The sequence below is a fragment of the Mesoplodon bidens genome, assembly GCF_964165515.1.
Source record: "Mesoplodon bidens genome assembly, chromosome: 3".
NCBI lineage: Eukaryota > Metazoa > Chordata > Mammalia > Artiodactyla > Ziphiidae > Mesoplodon > Mesoplodon bidens.
Window position 1 is genome coordinate 177,025,653 of NC_138178.1, and position 18,480 is coordinate 177,044,132.

The following is an 18,480-nucleotide window of genomic DNA, read 5'->3' on the forward strand; positions in this document are numbered from 1 at the left end:
TGCTGCTAACCAGCTGTCAACTTCAGACAAGTCACTTCACCTCTTTGAGGCTCAGTTTCTCTTTTGTCCTACAGCAGCAAGGGTAGGACTAGATTACCTTCAGTTTCTTACCTCTCAGGATGACCTTCCTCCTTGACATGAAAGTGGGCACTACCTAGGCACATACACAACTTGGTATATTTAGTTACGTCTTTTCAGTTTAAGGAGGCTGAGATAGAACCTATTTTAATATGACGATAGGAAACAGGAATGTGAAAAAGGACGGAACAAGGGATTCCAGGAACAACTTCCAGATCCTGCGCTTCCATTCCTTCCAGACCACAGATCCACAGAAGTACATATTTCAGGCTACAGAGGATCCTTCAGACAGAACAATGTGTTGTGTTTTCTTATCTTTTCTTTTTTCTCCTCCTCTTCCTCTCCAGTTTTCACATAACATGTACGCCTTGCCTCCCATTTCCAGCTCCTTATGGTACCGTGATATCATTTGACATAAGTGCTATGAAAAGTTCAAAGTGTTTCTTTAATTCTAGCCCTTATGAAAACCAGAAGCATCTTGAGTTAAGTACAGTCAGTTTCACTTCCTACCTCTTGGCATTCACTGACTCATTATTTAATATGTGGCTTCAGTGAAAAAAGCATCAAGGTGGAAACCTCACCCCCAGCCACTTCTCTGGCCAATGTGGAATGTTCTGAATCATCCAAACCCTTTCTCCCAGCTCCTGCCCAAGGCTGAAACCCTTATGTGGGTCCTCTGGGTGTTTTCCCAGCTGACCTAGTTGACATTCCTGTCATCAGGAGTGCCATGCTGTGTCTAAACCTGGCCTGGCCCCTGCCTACCCCTCCAGTCTCACCTCTCACCTCTTGACACTGACCTAAACCCACCATGTTGTTCCTCATCTGTACAGGCCATCCTGCTTGGCATCCCTTTCCACCCATCCTCACCTAGCTAACTCGACTCATCCTTCTAGACTCAGCATAACCACCACTCTTCCAGGAAGCTTCCTTGACCCAACTCCCTAAGTTGGGCTAAGTGTCCCTACAGGGACTCCCACAGTCTTGTGCTCACCCACGTTTCACTTGAACTGTGTGAAACACACATTTAACTAACAAGAGTTCAACCATCTCTGCTTGGCCAAAGAGGGAGAAAGAGAAGGACATTTTAAACAGGGCTGTCCTTGGCCCAGTGAACACTTTCCTGAGAGGGAGAGATGAAAGCCCTGACTGCATCTTAGTTCTCGCATGTTCTTACGCCGTGAGCATCTGTCCTCTCTGGGAATGATTCTGTTGTTTAAAGACGTATATGTCTCACAGAGCAGGAAATGTCCCAGACATAACAAGAGGAGTCACATCCTGGGGGACCAAAGGAGAAAACATTAAAAATAGAAAAAGAAAAGCAAGACGTACCCACTACAAGGGCTTATCTGTTATGGAAGTTTTAGGATATGGGTTCAAATCCCAGCTTTGCGGCTAAACAACTTGGGTACTTTGGTCAAGTCATTGTAACCTGTTTAGACTGGGGATCACAAGGTGTGTCTGCCCATCTTACAGGGTTACTCTGAGGCTTAAATGAGGTAACAAATGTAATGTACCCACAAGGTAGACTCTCAGTAACAGTTCATGTTACTCCAGCCCATTCCGCTGTTCCACCTCGGAACCCTGCACCAAAGCATTCCATCCAACGCTGGCTAGGCTCTAGGCAGGTCCACGGGAAACATTCAGAGGCTCCAGAGCAAGGAAGGTTTCTAGGGGAGGTTCTATTTCCAACGTCCCAGTCTGCAAGCGTCCACCGAGCTCCGCCCCAAGGTGGAGCATCCGTCCACCGAGCATCCGACCCGGGGATGAAGAGTCTGGTTATAAATCCCCTACAAGCATTTAGGCGGTGGTCCCAGGAGGCTTCTAGGGCTCCCCGCCCCCTTCTAGCACTCTTCCTTCCGAAAGGCTTTTAGCTGGGTCCGGGTCCATCTCCCTCCTGACCGCGAGCTCCTTGAGGGCAGGACGCGTCTGCCGCCTTCGGGATGCTGAGCCCAGCCCCGGCTGCTCAGAGCCGGAGGCAGGAAGGGTGATTTGAGTCCTAGGCTCCCGGGTCACCGTTAACGATGCAGGAACTCGGCTCCTCCCCGCAGCCCCGGCCCTATAATTGTTGTTATATCTCGATTTGGGGCAGCGCGGTCCCAGCTTTTGAGGCACGCTACCTCAGCTTTTGCATACAGCAGGCCCTCGATCAACACTATAAGTATCAATCCAGCAATCAAGCTCAGGCCGCCGCCCAGGGCCGTTTGCCGGCTCTTTCACGGGTGCCGCGTGCTCTGGACCCTGGGAACCCGCCGCCCCCGCTGCCCGCCGGGACCCGCCGGGACCCGCCAGCCCTGCCCAGCCTTGGGCGCCGCCCCCTCGGCCCCAGACCAGGCCGAGTCGCCCCTAGCAACAGCAGCCGGGCCAGCTTCCTCGGGCCGCGCTGATTGGCCGGACTCCGGGAGGCGGCGGTGCCGTCACTTCCGGCATCCGGAGGCAGCAAAGGAAGCCGAGGGGCGGCCATCTTGGGTCCGTGAGGCTCGGAGGTGCCGGGGGTGGCGGTGTTGGCGGCCACCGGGCGGAGGCTGAGGCGGAAAGCGAGCCGGAGGGAGAAAAACAGCCGCGTGCAGGCGCCGCCTCCGCAGCCCCATCCATGGTCGGCGCCCGCGGCCCGCGGGGACCTGTCTTGCACTCCACCTCCTCTACATCCTCCTCTTCTTCAGGGGCCGCCGGCGGCGCTGTGTGGAGGCTCCGGCGCTGAAATCCGCGGCGCGACGGGCGGGGGCGGAGGAGGAGGCGAGGGGGTCCGGGCCCGCGGGGCGCCCGGAGGCGCGGGGACGCCGGTGGGCCGACCCGCAGCCCGCTGCCGCCGGCCCGGCCCCGCCACCGCCGCCCGCGGGGCTCCTCGGCGCGGCCGCCGGGGCCGGGGAACATGAGCCCCGCGACCCGCCGGGGGACGGCCCGGGCCCGACCCGGGATCTAGACGGCCGTGGGGGAGGGGAGCCGCCCTGCCGCGGCGCCGCTCCGGAACCGCCGGGCCCTCGACGCCGCTTCTCCGGCCCCCGGGACCGCGCTGTTTTGTTTCACCCTCGCGTTGTGCAGAAGTGAAGTGAAGTAAAATGTCCACTAGGACCCCGCTGCCGACGGTGAATGAACGGGACACGGAGAACGTGAGTAACCTAGGCGACTGCCCCGGGCCAGGTCTGCGCGCGCCGTCCCCGGGAGTGCGGCAGCAGCCCTCGCCTCGCCTCGCCGCCGGCGGGTCCCCAGGCCACGGCGTTCTGGGCCCGGTGTGCGGCCGTGGGCCCCGGGAGGCGGCCTCGGCGGCCCGTTTCCCGAGCGCGCGGGCCGGGGAAGTGCATCCGCGATTACGCCGGGGGCTCGCTTCGTAGCGAAGCCTGAGGGCTGCAGCGTGGCCGGCCGGTGTCCTGAGAGGCCGGTGGCCGCGCGGCGGTCTCTCCGAGCGTGTGTCGGGTCCCCGCAGCGTACAGGGCTTATTTCCAGTAAACTCGCGTTTTAAATTAGGTAGGTAGCTCTTGAGAGGCTGTCGGGTTAAAAACACGTTTGTGGTGTTGATTAAACGCAATTGATTGGATCGAGTGGACTTTCCGTTATGCCTCGTTATTTAAGTTGTCTCGAACTAAATTTAGTGACAGTCACTAAACTAAGTGACAGTCACTAAAACTAGGCGCGCACTGAGGAATCTTCTCGGCCCCCTTCGATGCAGCTCCGAAGCTATTCAGAAGTTCTCGGAGAGAGCTAAGACTTTGTCGAGGAGTAGCCTCGTTTCCTTACGAATCTGTTTTGAAGGAGCTGGTTAAGCACACCTCAGAGGAGGATGTGTAGTCAAGCAGCCCTGCCACGCACTGCCTAGCGGAGGGCCACCCACTCTGGGCTTAGCTTTCCTCCTTCCCCAGAAGAAGTTGGCTTAGATGAGCTCTTGGGTCCATTCTGGCACTCACATTCCGTGATTCTGTAAAAGGAACCTTTGATTTTGTTCACGTAAACCTTTTCAAAAGGCCAGGAACAGCAAGCAGTTTTAGGGCCTGACAACTTGTAGTAGAAATTCCATTGGAGAAATGTTGACTCTGTCCAAGTGCGTTCAGAACTCTTCTCTAGCACTGGCTTCAGGACTGTTCCAAGCTACCTGTGAGTTATCTTCTGTTAAAAACAAAAATATCTAAAAAATAACTCGCAAAGAAACTTCTCTGGCCTTTTATTTTAAGTGTTATGAGGTAATTCCTGGCAAGAAAATGCTATCACTTAGGAAAAGCTTCCTGGCGCTGCCTGTTTTCATGCTTTCAATTACGTCCTGAGACCTTGTGGCCTAGTGGTATCAAATGCCTTCATTTTAATCTTCAGAATGCCACTTGTTTGCTGGGTAGCTGTCAGGAGATTTAATCTGTTTATGTAAACCTTGGTCGAAAGCATCCCTTCAGTATATTAAGGTGTGGTATTTAATGCTCTTTAACCTGGTAAATAAGTAGTACAGTGGTGTATGTTCCTTTACCTGAGATGGATTAGAAAGTTATATTAAAAAAAAGATTTTCTAGTAGAAAATCTAGACTAGGTGAGTCAGTGAACTCATTTTCTCATAGACCCTTTGAAGAACCTAATTCTTACTTCATCATTTTGTTGTTCTTTGACTACCCTGTAGGGCGGAGCAAGCGAAAAAGTGAGTTGATTAGCTTTGATCATTGACTTCCATTGCAAAATCTTACATTGAACCAGAGCAGGAGCTCCATACTTACTGAATAAACTGAAGCCAGAAACAATCATAGCAGGTTTGTGATAATGAAGGATTTACACCAAATGGGTCTTTACCTTGTTCTCTGTTGAATTTGTTGAATTATGGTGTAGTCTTTTTGTGTCGTTAGGAATTACTAACTTTAAAAACAGTGTAGGGTATGGAGTATGCCTTTATTCTCATGGAATGTATTTAAAATTGAATTTTTGACAGTGCTAAAATAGAGGTTTGTAGCACATCATTGCATTAGTTCACCATGCCCTGTTTTTAACTCCGGTATTGACATGTTCTGGAAGTAGTTTGTATCTTTTACAGTGTGGTGCCCTTGTGCCAGTGTTACAGGTCTGGCATATACCACATTATTTACTTACCACTACTGAACTGCTAAGTGTTAGACTTCCTGCCAATCGAGTGATGAGGGTTCAAGAATGAATGGGAGTTCTCAGTCTGTTGGGCAGCTCTTTTGTTAAAGTTGGGTGTACTGAGATAGAACATTCACTCTTTTTAAGTGTACAGTTTGATGAGTTTTGACAAATGTATAATCACGTAATCACTATCATGGTCAAGTTAGAGGACGTCTCCATTGCCTAAGAAGGTCCCTTGTGTCTCTTTACAGTCAATCCCCTCTCCCTTCCCCCAGCCCCTGGCAACTACTGATCTGTTATCTGTCTCTATAGTTTTACCTTTTCTAGAACGTTATTTAAATGGAGTCAAAGAGCATATAATCTTGTGTGTAGCATCTTTCACTTGGCATAATGCGTTTGAGATTTATTCATGTTTGTGTGTGTATCAATAGTTCATTCCTTTTTATTGCTGAGTAGTAAGTAGTTCATTGTTTGGATGTACCGGGTTTTTTTAATCCATTCACCAGTTGATGGACATTTTGGCTGATATGACAAATAGCTTTGTCTTTATATTTTGTAAAAAGACTCTCCATTTTGCTTACCCTAGGAATCTTATTTAAATTTTAAGTAAATATAATTGTGGTAAGAATTTTGCTTATAGATCAGGAATAATAAAAGGCAGATAATTTACAAGAAGAATATTATCTTCATGCTAGTACACTACTCTGTTTTCATTTGTTTGATTTCCAGATGTGAGTATTCACCTTTAGCTGATAGGTGTATAAAAGATAAACTGTTATCAAATCATTTTATTTTATTATTTTATTTTTATTTATTTATTTATTTTTGCCGTACGTTGGCCTCTCACTGTTGTGGCCTCTCCCGTTGCGGAGCACAGGCTCCGGACGCGCAGGCCCAGCGGCCATGGCTCACGGGCCCAGCCGCTCCGCGGCATGTGGGACCTTCCCGGACCGGGGCACGCACCCGTGTCCCCTGCATCGGCAGGCGGACTCTCAACCACTGCGCCACCAGGGAAACCCATCAAATCATTTTAAGACTCAAAAGGACTAGTCAAACAGTCAGACCTAATGAGGATGTTGAGGCTCAGAGAGGTGACAGGAGCTGCTGTGACTACTCACTGTTTAGCAGCAGAGCCTGTACTAGACCTCAGGTCTCCATCTCAGTCCTGTCTGCTTTTTTGTGTACCAGGCTGTTTCTCATAAGCTATGTACTAATTATTCAACTAGGGAGATGAAGTTGTACCAATACACAGAGTATAATTAAAATTAGACTTTTAAAAATGTTTTGCTATGGAAATTTTCAAACAAATAAAGAGAATTTAATAAGTATTTATCAATGGTTCTCAACTGGGGACAATTTTGCCGCCCCCGCCCCCAAGTGGACATTGGACAATGTCTGGAGACATTGTTGGTTGTCACAACTGAAGAACGTTGCTACTGACCAGAAATGCAGCTAAACATTTTACAGTACATAGGACAGTGCCCCCTGGCCCCTCAACAAAGAAATATTTGGCCCAAAATGTCAAGAGTGCCAGGGTTGGGAAACCCTGGTGTATAGTTAGCCCCGCCATGTACTCAACAGCTCAATGACCAGACTTCTTTTATTTGTTCTCTCCCCAAGAAGCAAGCTGAATACATCATATCATTTCATCTCCAAAGCTTTTAGAAGAGATAAAGCTTCTTTAAAAAATGTAACCTTGGGCTTCCCTGGTGGCGCAGTGGTTGAGAGTCCGCCTGCCGATGCAGGGGACACGGGTTCGTGCCCCAGTCCGGGAGGATCCCACGTGCCGCGGAGCGGCTGGGCCCGTGAGCCGTGGCTGCTGGGCCTGAATGTCCGGAGCCTGTGCTCCGCAACGGGAGAGGCCACAACAGTGAGAGGCCCGCGTACTGCAAAAAAAAAAAAAAAAAAAAAAAAAAAAAAAAAAATGTAACCTTAATCCCTTTATCATAATTTTTTAATATCAAATATCCAATCAGTGCTCGTTTCCTCAGTTGTCTTTTTTTAAAAAACACTTCGTTCAAATTAGAATAAATCTTGCTTCCAAATATTATAGATGGCTAATATGTGAAACAAGATGCTTTTTTAAATTTATTTATTTATTTTTTATTTTTTTTTTTTCTTTTTGCGGTATGCGGGCCTCTCACTGTTGTGGCCTCTCCCGCCGCGGAGCACAGGCTCCGGACGCGCAGGCCCAGCGGCCACGGCTCACGGGCCCAGCCGCTCCGCGGCATATGGGATCCTCCCAGACCGGGGCACGAACCCGTATCCCCTGCATCGGCAGGCGGACTCTCAACCACTGCGCCACCAGGGAGGCCCTAAATTTATTTTTTAAATCTTTCACAGATGAGTCTTTTTTTGAAATAAAATATTTATTTAGTTGCACCGGGTCATAGTTGCAGCTTGCAGGGTCCTTAGTTGTGGCATGCGAACTCTTAGTTGTGGCATGCATGTGGGATCTAGTTCCCTGACCAGGGATTGAACCCAGGCATTGGGAGTGCAGAGCCTTAGCCAGTGGACCACCAGGGAAGTCCCCAAGATGCTTTTTTTTTTTTTTTTTTTTTTGGCTGAGTTGGGTCTTAGTTGCGGCATGCAAGATCTTTCCTTGTGGTGCGTGGGCTCTTCGTTGTGGTGGGCGGGCTTCTCTGTAGTTGTGGCGTGCGGGTTTTCTCTTGTCCAGTTTTGGTGCTCGGGCTCCAGAGCGCGTGGGCTCTGTAGTTTGCTGCACGTGGGCTCTCTCATTGAGGCATGCAAACTCAGTAGTTGTGGTGTGGGGCCCAGCTGCCCCGCCGCATGTGGGATCCTAGTTTCCCAACCGGCCTCCCTTGCATTGCAAGGCGGATTATCTACCACTGGACCATCAGGGAAGTCCCCCAAGATGCTTTTTTTTTAAAGGCAACAAAGAAGTTTGCATTTTAGTTTGTGTTCTACAGTTGACTTGTATAGAGGTCATGGACAAATCCTGTTTGTGTACTGGTAAAATTAGAAATGTATTTTTCACTTACATTTCAAAGCATATGACATTTTGTAAGTAAGCCTGGGTTATTTGCCAAAAGTACCAGAGGTCCTGGAGGGCTTTGCCAATTTAGCAGCTCCTGGTGTGTGTGCACACCATGTACTTACTTATTATTAGTTAATGCAGACAGTCATCAGAATTCCTTATCTCTGTGAAATAAGTAAACTGATGGTGTTATTGTCTAGCCAGCTGTTGGTTGTATGAGACTATTAACCTGTTAAGATCTGAGTGCCTGCTATGTGTATGACACTGTGCTAGGCGCTGTAGAGGATATACCTAGGAACCATATCACTCCCCTGCCTTAGGATTTCCTAGTCCCTGCAGAACAAAGCACCCTGAGCTCTGTGAAACTAGTCTGTAAACTCTCAAACTGGAACAAACACCACAGTCACCTGGAGGGCTTATGAAAACACTGATTGCTGGGCCTCACCCCCAGACCTTGATTCTACCTTCGGGGCCCTAGAGTTTACATTTCTAACAAGTTACCAGGTGATGTTGATGCTGCAGGTCCAGGAACCACACTTTAAAGAATTGGCATCTTAGTATTCAGTGAAGACTTGCTGACTAAACAGTGTTCCTTTAGATTGTATTGTGACTAAAGAAAAGAGATTTCAATGGTTTCAATAACGTTTTCAGTTTCCTTGAATTTTGTTTGTTTGTTTGTTTTGTTTTTTTATGTGTGACTGCATTGGGCCTTGCTGCGCACAGAATTTCTCTAGTTGCGGCAAGCAGGGGCTACTGTTCGTTGCGGTGCGCGGGCTTCTCGTTGCGGTGGCTTCTCTTGTTGCGGAGCATGGGCTCTAGGTGCACAGGCTTCAGTAGTTGTAGCATGAGGGCTCAGTAGTTGTGGCTCGCGGGCTCTAGAGCACAGGCTCAGTAGTTGTGGTGCACGGGCTTAGTTGCTCCGCGGCATGTGGGATCTTCCCAGACCAGGGCTTGAACCCGTGGTCCCCTGCTTTGGCAGGTGGATTCTTAACCATTGTGCCACCAGGGAAGCCCTTCTTGAGTTTTTGAAGTTGGTTCTTTGTAGGGAAGTGTGGTTATGGAGAATAAAAATAGTTACCATTTTTGATCCCTAACTATATATCAGGCAACAATACTAAGTACTTTATATAATATTTCATTTAAAATATGTAATATGGGGACTTCCCTGGTGGTCCAGCAGTTAAGACTTCGCCTTCCAATGCAGGTGGGGGTGTGGGTTCGATCCCTGGTCGGGGAGCTAAGATCCCACATGCCTCGTGCCAAAAAAACAAAACATAAAACAGAGGCAATATTGTAACAAATTCAATAAGACTTTAAAAATGGTCCACATCAAAAAAATCTTAAAAAAAATAAGTAGGGCTTCCCTGGTGGCGCAGTGGTTGAGAGTCCGCCTGCCGATGCAGGGGACACTGGTTCGTGCCCTGGTCCAGGAAGATCCCACATGCCGCTGAGCGGCTGGGCCCGTGAGCCATGGCCGCTGAGCCTGCGCGTCCGGAGCCTGTGTTCCGCAACGGGAGAGGCCACAGCAGTGAGAGGCCCACGTACCACAAAAAAAAAAAAAAAAGTAATATGATTTCATTTAATCTGCCTAACTTAAGCACAACTATCTATTGAATCAAGGTGTTTGGGCGTTTTTTTAAAAAAAGTTGGTCTCTGAAGAATATTTTTTATTGGGTCAAAGTGTTTGGGAAAAGGTCTTATTCAATTACAGAGTTGTTTTCATTTCTTTTTTATGTAAATTAGATTAAGGTGGAAATTTTCCATGAGTAGAATATTGGTCGTTTTGATTGTGTAGTGCATGAGTATTTATATTGTAATTACTTATAAACGACTCATAAACAGTTTAATATAAATTAATAGTCCCTGTTATCTTTTTTTTTTTCTTTCTTTTTCGCCTGCATTGGGTCTTTGTTGCTGCGCGCGGGCTTTCTCTAGTTGCCATGAGCTCGGGCTACTCTTGGTTGTGGTGCGTGGGCTTCTCGTTGCTGTGGCTTCTCTTGTAGCGGAGCATGGGCTCTAGGCGCTCGGGCTTCAGTAGCTGGGCTCGTGGGCTCAGTAGTTGTGGCTCGCAGGCTCTGGAGCATAGGCTCAGTAGTTGTGGCGCACGGGCTTAGTTGCTCTGCAGCATGTGGGATCTTCCTCGACCAGAGCTTCAACCCATGTCCCCTGCGTTGGCAGGCGGATTCTTAACCACTGAGCCACCAGGGAAGTCCTGATAGTCCCTGTTATCTTTAATTTCGGAGAGAATCGTTTGGATTCTAAAACGTAGCCAATTTTTTTTCGTCTGTGCCGGGTCTTAGTTGCGGCATGCGGGATCTTTTAGTTGCGACATGTGGGATCTAGTTCCCTGACCAGGGATTGAACCCGAGCCCCCTGCGTTGGGAGCACAGAGTCTTAGCCACTGGACCACCAGGGAGGTCCCCATAGCCAAATTTTATCCCTGGAATTTGTTTCCAAGCTGGAAGTAAGAGTCGGGGAGTACAGCCCCTTCTGATCACCATTGGGAGGACTAAAGCAGAAATTCACTTGTCTCACATGCATTTTAAACTTTCAAAATAAACAAGGAGAAAACAAATCTCTTCCCTGGATATCTTCCAGCTTTAATGTTGTCTTACGTAGGAATTTAAAGAATGTGCTTGGAGTTGGTCTGCAAGTAGTAATAAGGGGTTTGTCCTGACCCACATGCACCTGCCTGAACAGTAATTGAGAGGGCAGAAGTTGGCACTGGAAGAAAATGACTTTTTTGCTGCGAGTCCAACTTTTTCTTCAAGCTAGAGTTCTTTAGCACTGCACTTTAGTCACCTGAGCTGCTTGGCCATGGTTAGTCTTATACAGTCTTATGCAGACTAGATAAGGCATTGTTTCTGTGGGTTACCTGGGATCTTGGTGTTCAGAGTTGAAGCTTGAATAAAGCTTGAGATGTTTTGTTTGTATTTCTTGCTAATAGTTAGGTGTTGCTTGGAGGTGGAGTTGAAATATTGTGGGGTTTGTATTATGCACATTTTACATGGAAATCTGTATTGGAAGAATTTAACATGAAGTTCAAGTAAGCTGAATGAAAGGTTTTATTCCAGAATTTTATATAACCCCATTCTTTCTGTAGTCAGTACCTTTATGACTTCATTGAGTACAGTAGCAGACTAGAATGAGAGTCCTGGAGAGGAGCAGACCTAGAACCATTTCCTAGCACAGCCTTTTGCCCTTAGCCTTGCCATTCTTTGTCCAGAAGAATAATTTAAGCTGGGCAAGCAGCTTTTGTTGTTCAAGGCACTTGAGGTGTTTTTGATGGCATCCTGTTCACGTACTGTCTCCACCTCTTTCCTTGTCTTCCTTCCCTTGTGTAGCCCTTGCCTACCCTAGGCCTGCCTTGGTATTCATAGGCACGTGTTAGCTTTACTAGTGGAATGGATTAAAGGAACTTACATTTTCTTTTCTTAAAAGAAGGTTGCCTTCTAGACATTAAGGGTATTCAATGATAAAGAATCTTCTACATACATGGTAATGATATATGAATACATGGTAATGTATTCTAGTTGCTTTTTCCATTTCTGTTAATTTAAGTCAGGTGCTTAACATTTATATCCTGCTTATTGTATAGTTGTCCTACTTATTACTGCTGTGGAACTAGCCAGTCCACAACTTAGTATGTAAAACAACAAGTGTTTCCTTATACTCACAGATTTTGTGTGAGGAATTCAGACGGGAATGGTTTATGGCTGGGACTTCAGTTTGGGGGAATAACGAAAGGCTGGGGGGTTTGAGTAGCTGGGCTGGAAGATCCACATCCTAAGACCGCTTCTTCACTCACATATGTGGCACCTTGGCAGGTATTGTTAAAAGGCTGGGCTCAGCTGGGACTTAGCCATAGTGGCTACATGGGCCTCTCCAGCATGGAGACTCCAGTGTGATTGGACACATGAGGTGACTCGGTGTTTCAGCAAACAAGACAGAAGCTGCTTGCCTTTTATGACCTTGCCTCAGAAGTCATGTAGTATCACTTCTGCCATTTATTCTTTTTTTTTTTTTAATATATTTATTTATTGGGACTTCCCTGGTGGCGCAGTGGTCAAGAATCTGCCTGCCAATGCAGGGACACACACACTCCCTGAAGAGCGTACCACTTCAGTAGTTGTGGCGCCGCACGTGCTTAGTTGCTCTGTGGCATGTGGGATCTTAGTTCCCCGACCAGGGGGTGAACCTGTGCCCCCTGCATTGGAAGGCAGACTCTCAACCACTGGACCACCAGGGAAATCCCCTGCCATTTATTCTTAAAACGTTAGAGCAGTCATGGGCACCCAGATTCAAGTGGAAGGGACATAGACTTTTCCCTGTAATGGGAGGTATGTCAAAGACTTTGGGCTCATGTTTTCCAACCACTATAATAGTAACTCTTTGGGTTTATAATCTGACCTAGCATTTTTTTGTGTGACCTTGGACAAGTTATTTAACTTGTTCATGCCCCAGTTACCTCATCTATAAAGTGGGATTGGTAGTAGTAATGACCTCATAGGGCTGTTATAAGAATAGGGTCTTCCATGCTGTGGCCTCCCTTACCTCTTTGTCCTCATCTCCTACCTCTCCGCACCCACTATATTCATAGACCCAGGTGTCTTCTTGCTGTTCTTGGAACACACCAGGGACACTCCAACCTCAGTGCCTTGACATTGGCTCTTCTTTTTGAACACTTTTCTTCCAGATATCCACATGGCTAACTGTCTCACCTTCTCCTCTTTTCAAACATCAGCTCAGTGAGTCTTACTCTGACCATCTATGACCCTCCCAACCTCCCTAATCCTGATCTGTTTTTTTTTTCCATTGCATTGTTACCTTTAACATATTATATAATTTCCATATTTCTTATGTTTATTGTATTTTGTCAGTTTCCTCTGGTATACTGAAAGCTCCCTGAGAGCAGGAATATTTGTTTTGTTTATTGATACTATTTCAGATACCTAGAACATGCTGGTCATTTATTACAGGTGAAGGGTAAATAAATATTGGTCGAATTAGTGATTAAATGAGACAATATGTGTAAAGCATTTAGAATGGTGCCTGATTCATAATAAGTAATAGCTAAATGTTAGCCATCATTAGTGGTTTGTTTACTGGTCTTTTCATCTCTCATCTCTATGTTGTCATTTCTCTCATCTCTCGTGTTCTGTATCTTCAGCCTCTTCCCTCTGTAGTTCCAATGAATTCATCTTCTTTCTCCTTTCTTAAAACCTCAGATAGCTTTCTTAAAGGGAGGCTTGATGGAAAGCGTCTGGGCTTGGAAGTGAGAGATAAAGTGGGAGCCTAGGGCTGGGGTTGAGGGAGAGGTACTGAAGCCACTGCTGAGGAACAGTGGACCAGATGAGGAGCCAAAAAGTAAGAGCGACAAAACATAAGAGAAGTTGGGATTTGGAGTTACAGGTTTGCATTTGAAACAGGTCACTGAACTATGGGCAAGTTAATTACTTGTCTGTGCTTCATTTTAAAATTTTTAATAATTAAAAACTTTAATGAATATAATCGACATATAACATTGTATTAGTTGCAGGTGTGCAGCATAATGATTTGATATTTGTATATTTTGTGAAATGATCACCACAAAAAGTCTAGTTAGCAGTTAACATCCATCTCCACATATAATTACAGGCTTTTTTTTTTCCTGTTCATGAGAATTGAAAAATCTACTCTCTTAGCAACTTTCAAATATATAATACAGTATTATTAACTATGGTCACCATGCTGTATATTACATCTTTTTTATTTAACAAAAGAGGATAACACCATCTATTCAGGGTTGTTGTGATTGAAGAAACTAACACGTATAAAGTGCTTGGCCCAGTCTGCTCCATATAATGGGGGTTCTTCAAATGTTAATTCCCTTTTGAGATAGCTTTTGTAGTGTTATTGTAGAAAACTGGATAATCTAAACTCTTTGGTTTAGTATTCACAGTTCTTGACCCACTTCTCTAGCTTGTTGTTTTTTTTTTTTTTAACTGTTCACCTATATAAACTTAACACTACAGCCAAACAATTCTCCTTGGCTGTCTATTCATCTAGCAGTTTCACGCTGCTGGTTGCCAGGTCCTGTGTACTAAGAATACAGAGATGAGATAATTCTTACCCTCAAGGAGCTCATTGTCAAGTACTTTAGTGTAGGAATTAACTAAGCTAAGCAAGGGGATGCAAGACAGAGAAGTACCAGCCTAGTCAAGAACATAAAGGTAAGAAATTGCGAGCAATCATGATGTCAAGGAACTAAAGCCATTTTTTTTTCAGTGTTAGTGGCATATGAAAGAGTTGTGAGAGATGAAACTGGCTAGACTTGAAGGTTAAGAGAGGTTCCCTCCCACCCCCAATCCCCCCAAGCTTTTTAAGCTCTCCTTGTGCTGGTGCCTGGCTTGAAATGGCCTTCATCTTTCATTAGAACTCTACTACTTGTCCATCAAAGTCTCCATCCCTTTTTTTCCTTCGTCTCGCCCAAATGTGATCATACTCTCTGAGTGCTTAGAGCTTCATTGTCCAGCACATGTGGCTACTGAGCACTTGAAATGTGGCTAGTCTGAATTAAGATGTCTTGTGAGTATAAAATATATACTAGATTTCAAAGACAGTATGAAAAAAGGAATGTAAATCTTACTCTTTCTATATTATGTGTTGAAACATTTGGGAATATATTGGGTTAAATAAACTTATTAAAATTAACCTATTTTCATGTTTTTTTTAAAATTTATGTTATTTATATATATATTTTTGGCTGCATTGGGTCTTCGTTGCTGTGCGCGGGCTTTTCTCTAGTTGTGGCGAGCAGGGGCTACTCTTCGTTGCAGGGAGTGGGCTTCTCATTGCGGTGGCTTCTCTTGTTGTAGAACACGGGCTCTAGGCGCGTGGGCTTCAGTAGTTGTGGCTCTTGGGCTCTAGAGCGCAGGCTCAGTAGTTGTGGCTCTTGGGCTCTAGAGCGCAGGCTCAGTAGTTGTGGCACACAGGCTTAGTTGTTCCGCGGCATGTGGGATCTTCCCGGACCAGGGCTCGAACCCGTGTCCCCTGCATTGGCAGGAGGATTCTTAACCAGTGCACCACCAGGGAAGCCCTTTTTATGTTTTTTTAATGTTGCTACTGGAAAATTGCAAATTTCATGCATAGCTCACGAATCTATTGGATGGAGCTTGGAGTATTCACTCTCTGATTTTCTCATGGGGTGGAGATTGCCCCTTGTTTCAGTTACTGTTCCCCGTGTGAGCTCCCCAGCTAGATTATGAGTGTTAAAAGTTTGAGACCATACTTTTCTATCTCTTTTATCCCCTTATAGTACCTGCTACTTAGTAAGTGCTTAGCATATAATTAACTGGTCAGAAGCTACCAAGTCAAAGTTTTTAGCCACAATTTATTTGTGCCTTATTCTTCTGAGGATTGGTCAAGTAAATTATTTTTCAGTTTATTTCATTATTATGATAGTTTACTTGCTATGCCAATAATAAGTGTTTTATTACAAGTGAAACCAATTTGAATTTATGCATATGAACAATAATAGTTCCCCTTCCCTATTATTCATATTTTTGGAAACATTTTCATAAACGCAGCTGCAAAAGTCGTATCTTTGATCTGAACAGTGTGAGGCTGTTCTCTTGCTTATTTATTCCTGTTAATACCTATATGTCATTTTCCTTATCCTTCCAACAGGTTACTGTTCTAACATTTTAATATATTGTCATGCGTGTACATGTACGTGTTCTTAGAAGTGTATGTTTCGTACTTTGTGTAAATATTGCATAGTCTCATCTGTGCGTCGAATCTGTTGCTTCTGACTGCTGCATAGCACTCTGTGGTATGAGTCCTACCACATTTTACCTACTTGCTGGGGTAGACTACCTGCCCCCTCCCCCCTCCCCCCATGCAATGCAGCAATGAATATCTTCATACATGTCCCCTTGTGGAGCTGTGTAAGAATTTCTTGGGGATGTGTAGCTAGGAGTGGACCTCCTGGGTCACAGGAGATGTCAGATAGTGCCAGGTTGCTGTTCTGGATGGCTCTGTCAGCCCACACTCCCGCCAGTAGTGCACAGGGGTTTTTGTCTCCTTGGTTCCTCCAACATTTAGAATTATCCAGCTTTCTAATTTTTTTTGCCAGCCTACTAAAGTAGTTTAATATGCTGCTTCATTATTAACTTGCGTTTCTCTATGGTTTTTAGTATGTCTGTATATTCCTTGGCTCTGGGGGCCTTCTGTAAATTGCTGCTTTTCCTTTGTCCCTTTTTCTATTTGGTTGTTGTTTATTTCTTGTAGATTCTTAGGTGTTCCTTGATTTTCTAGATATTAATCTGATGTAGGTTTTAGACATTGCATGTATCTTCTGTCATCTTTCTATAAGACCCTTATTGGACAGAAATTCTTAATTTTGGTGTAACCAACGTTTGCCTTATGTTTGTGCTTTTGAAGTTTTGCTTAAATGCCTGGCTCACAAGGATATATTCTCTCACATTTCACATTAACCTTTTATCATTTTACTTGTCACATGTAGGTTTTTTAATCCCTCTAGATTAAAAGGGAGCCTGCCTTTTGTGTATGGACTTAGGTAGGGATCTAGTTTTATTTTTCTCTGTAGACTGATAAAGTGAACCAGTTTTCCCACTGCTCTCCACTCAATGGTCCATCCTTTCCCCACTGGTTTATAGGACTGCTTTCATTGTATCTTATGTTCCCATACATTCATGCCTTTTAGCTTTGTATTTTGTTGCATTGGTCTGTTTTTCTGTTGTGCCGATACCCTACAGGTTTTCTTTTCTTTAAAAATTACCGTGGCTTTGTAATATATGTAATCTACGTACCTTTATATGTATCTGTCTGTTGAACTTTTTATTTTAAAATAATTTTAGACTTAAAATTGCAAGATTAGTACAGAGTTCATGTATACTTTTCACTCAGGTTCCCCTGATGTTAACACTTAGATAACCATGGTGCAGTTACGAAAACCAGAAAGTTAACATTGGTCTGATACCGTTAATGATGACTGCAGAACTAATTTGAATTGTCACCAGCTTTTCTCCAGGGTTCTTTTTCTGTTCTAAGTTCCAATCAAAGATCCCACAATTTAAGTTTGTCTGATGTTTTCTCAAAATTAGACTAAGGTTATATAGTTTTGGCAAGGATGCCACAGAAAAGGTGTTGTGTCCCTCTCAGCACATGCTTTTAGAGGGTGCAATGAAAGAGATACATCTTGTTACTGGTTTTAACCTTGATCACTTTTCATTTCTGAACTTTTTTTTTTTTAACTTCTTTTTCAAGGCTGACCTGGCAGCCATGAAATATTCGTCCATGTACACTTTAGAGTAAGTTTAAGATTACTCATAAATTACTGGCTGGAAATTTTAATTCATATTGCATTGAACTTATTGATTAATTTGGGTAGATTGTATAATATTATCTATCTAAGAGTATAGAATTCCCATTTACTCAGAGTATCTTTTATGTTTTTTATTAAAAATTTAAAGCTTTCTCCAGAGAGCTCTTATATATTCTTAGTTAAGTTACTTTCTACCTACTTTTTAGTTTTTATTGCTATGATGAATACTTATTTTTAGTTAAATTTTGTGGTAGGTTACTACTGGTGTAAGGAACTGTAGTTATAGGTTGATCTTGCACCTTGCCAAGCTCTCTCTTGAGTTCTAGTGGTATTTCCAATTCTTTTGGTTTGCAGTTAGATCATATCATCTACGGATAACGACACTTTTTTCTCTCCGAGTTTTTTTTCTTTTAATTTATCTATTTTATTTACTTATTTTTGGCTGCATTGGGTCTTCATTGCTGTGCGCGGGCTTTCTCTAGTTGCGGCGAGCGAGGGCTGTTCTTTGTTGCGGTGCATGGGCTTCTCACTGCAGTGGCTTCTCTTGTTGCGGAGCACAGGTTCTAGGCGCACAGCCTTCAGTAGTTGCGGTGCGTGGGCTCAGTAGTTGTGGCTCGTGGGCTCTAGAGCATAGGCTCAGTAGTTGTGGCGCATGGACTTAACTGCTCCGCGGCATGTGGGATTTTCCTGGACCGGGGCACGAAACCGCGTCCCCTGCATCGGCAGGCGGACTCTCAACCACTGCACCACCAGGGAAGCCCACTGCCTAATTTTTAGTAGCACTGCCCATATTCTAGTTTTCATGGTGGATAAAGTGGTTCAGGTAAATTCCTTGAGATGGAGAAGGATCAGGACTTCTCTAATCTTTTTTTCTTTTTTTTTTATTTGGCTGCATTGGGTCTTTGTTGTTGTGCGCAGGGTTACTCTAGTTGCGGCGAGCAGGGGCTACTCTTCGTTGCGGTGCACAGCCTTCTCATTGCGGTGGCTTCTCTTGTTACGGAGCATGGGCTCTAGGCGCGCCGGCTTC

General features: G+C 45.1%; 1 protein-coding gene across 5 annotated transcripts in view; it reads left to right on the plus strand.

The window, feature by feature from the left end:
- The first annotated feature begins 2,962 nt into the window (after window positions 1-2,962).
- MARK3 (microtubule affinity regulating kinase 3) overlaps window positions 2,963-18,480 on the plus strand; it is a 109,417-nt gene continuing 93,899 nt past the window's right edge. For 3 of the 5 annotated variants that reach the window (XM_081227170.1, XM_081227172.1, XM_081227174.1), the window contains exon 1: window positions 2,964-3,185. In XM_081227170.1, coding sequence (XP_081083296.1) covers window positions 3,135-3,185 — 51 coding nt within the window. In that variant the 5' untranslated portion in view covers window positions 2,964-3,134. Of the gene's footprint in view, window positions 3,186-18,480 lie in introns of all 5 variants that reach the window. The other 2 variants (XM_081227171.1, XM_081227173.1) reach the window with 1 other exon arrangement.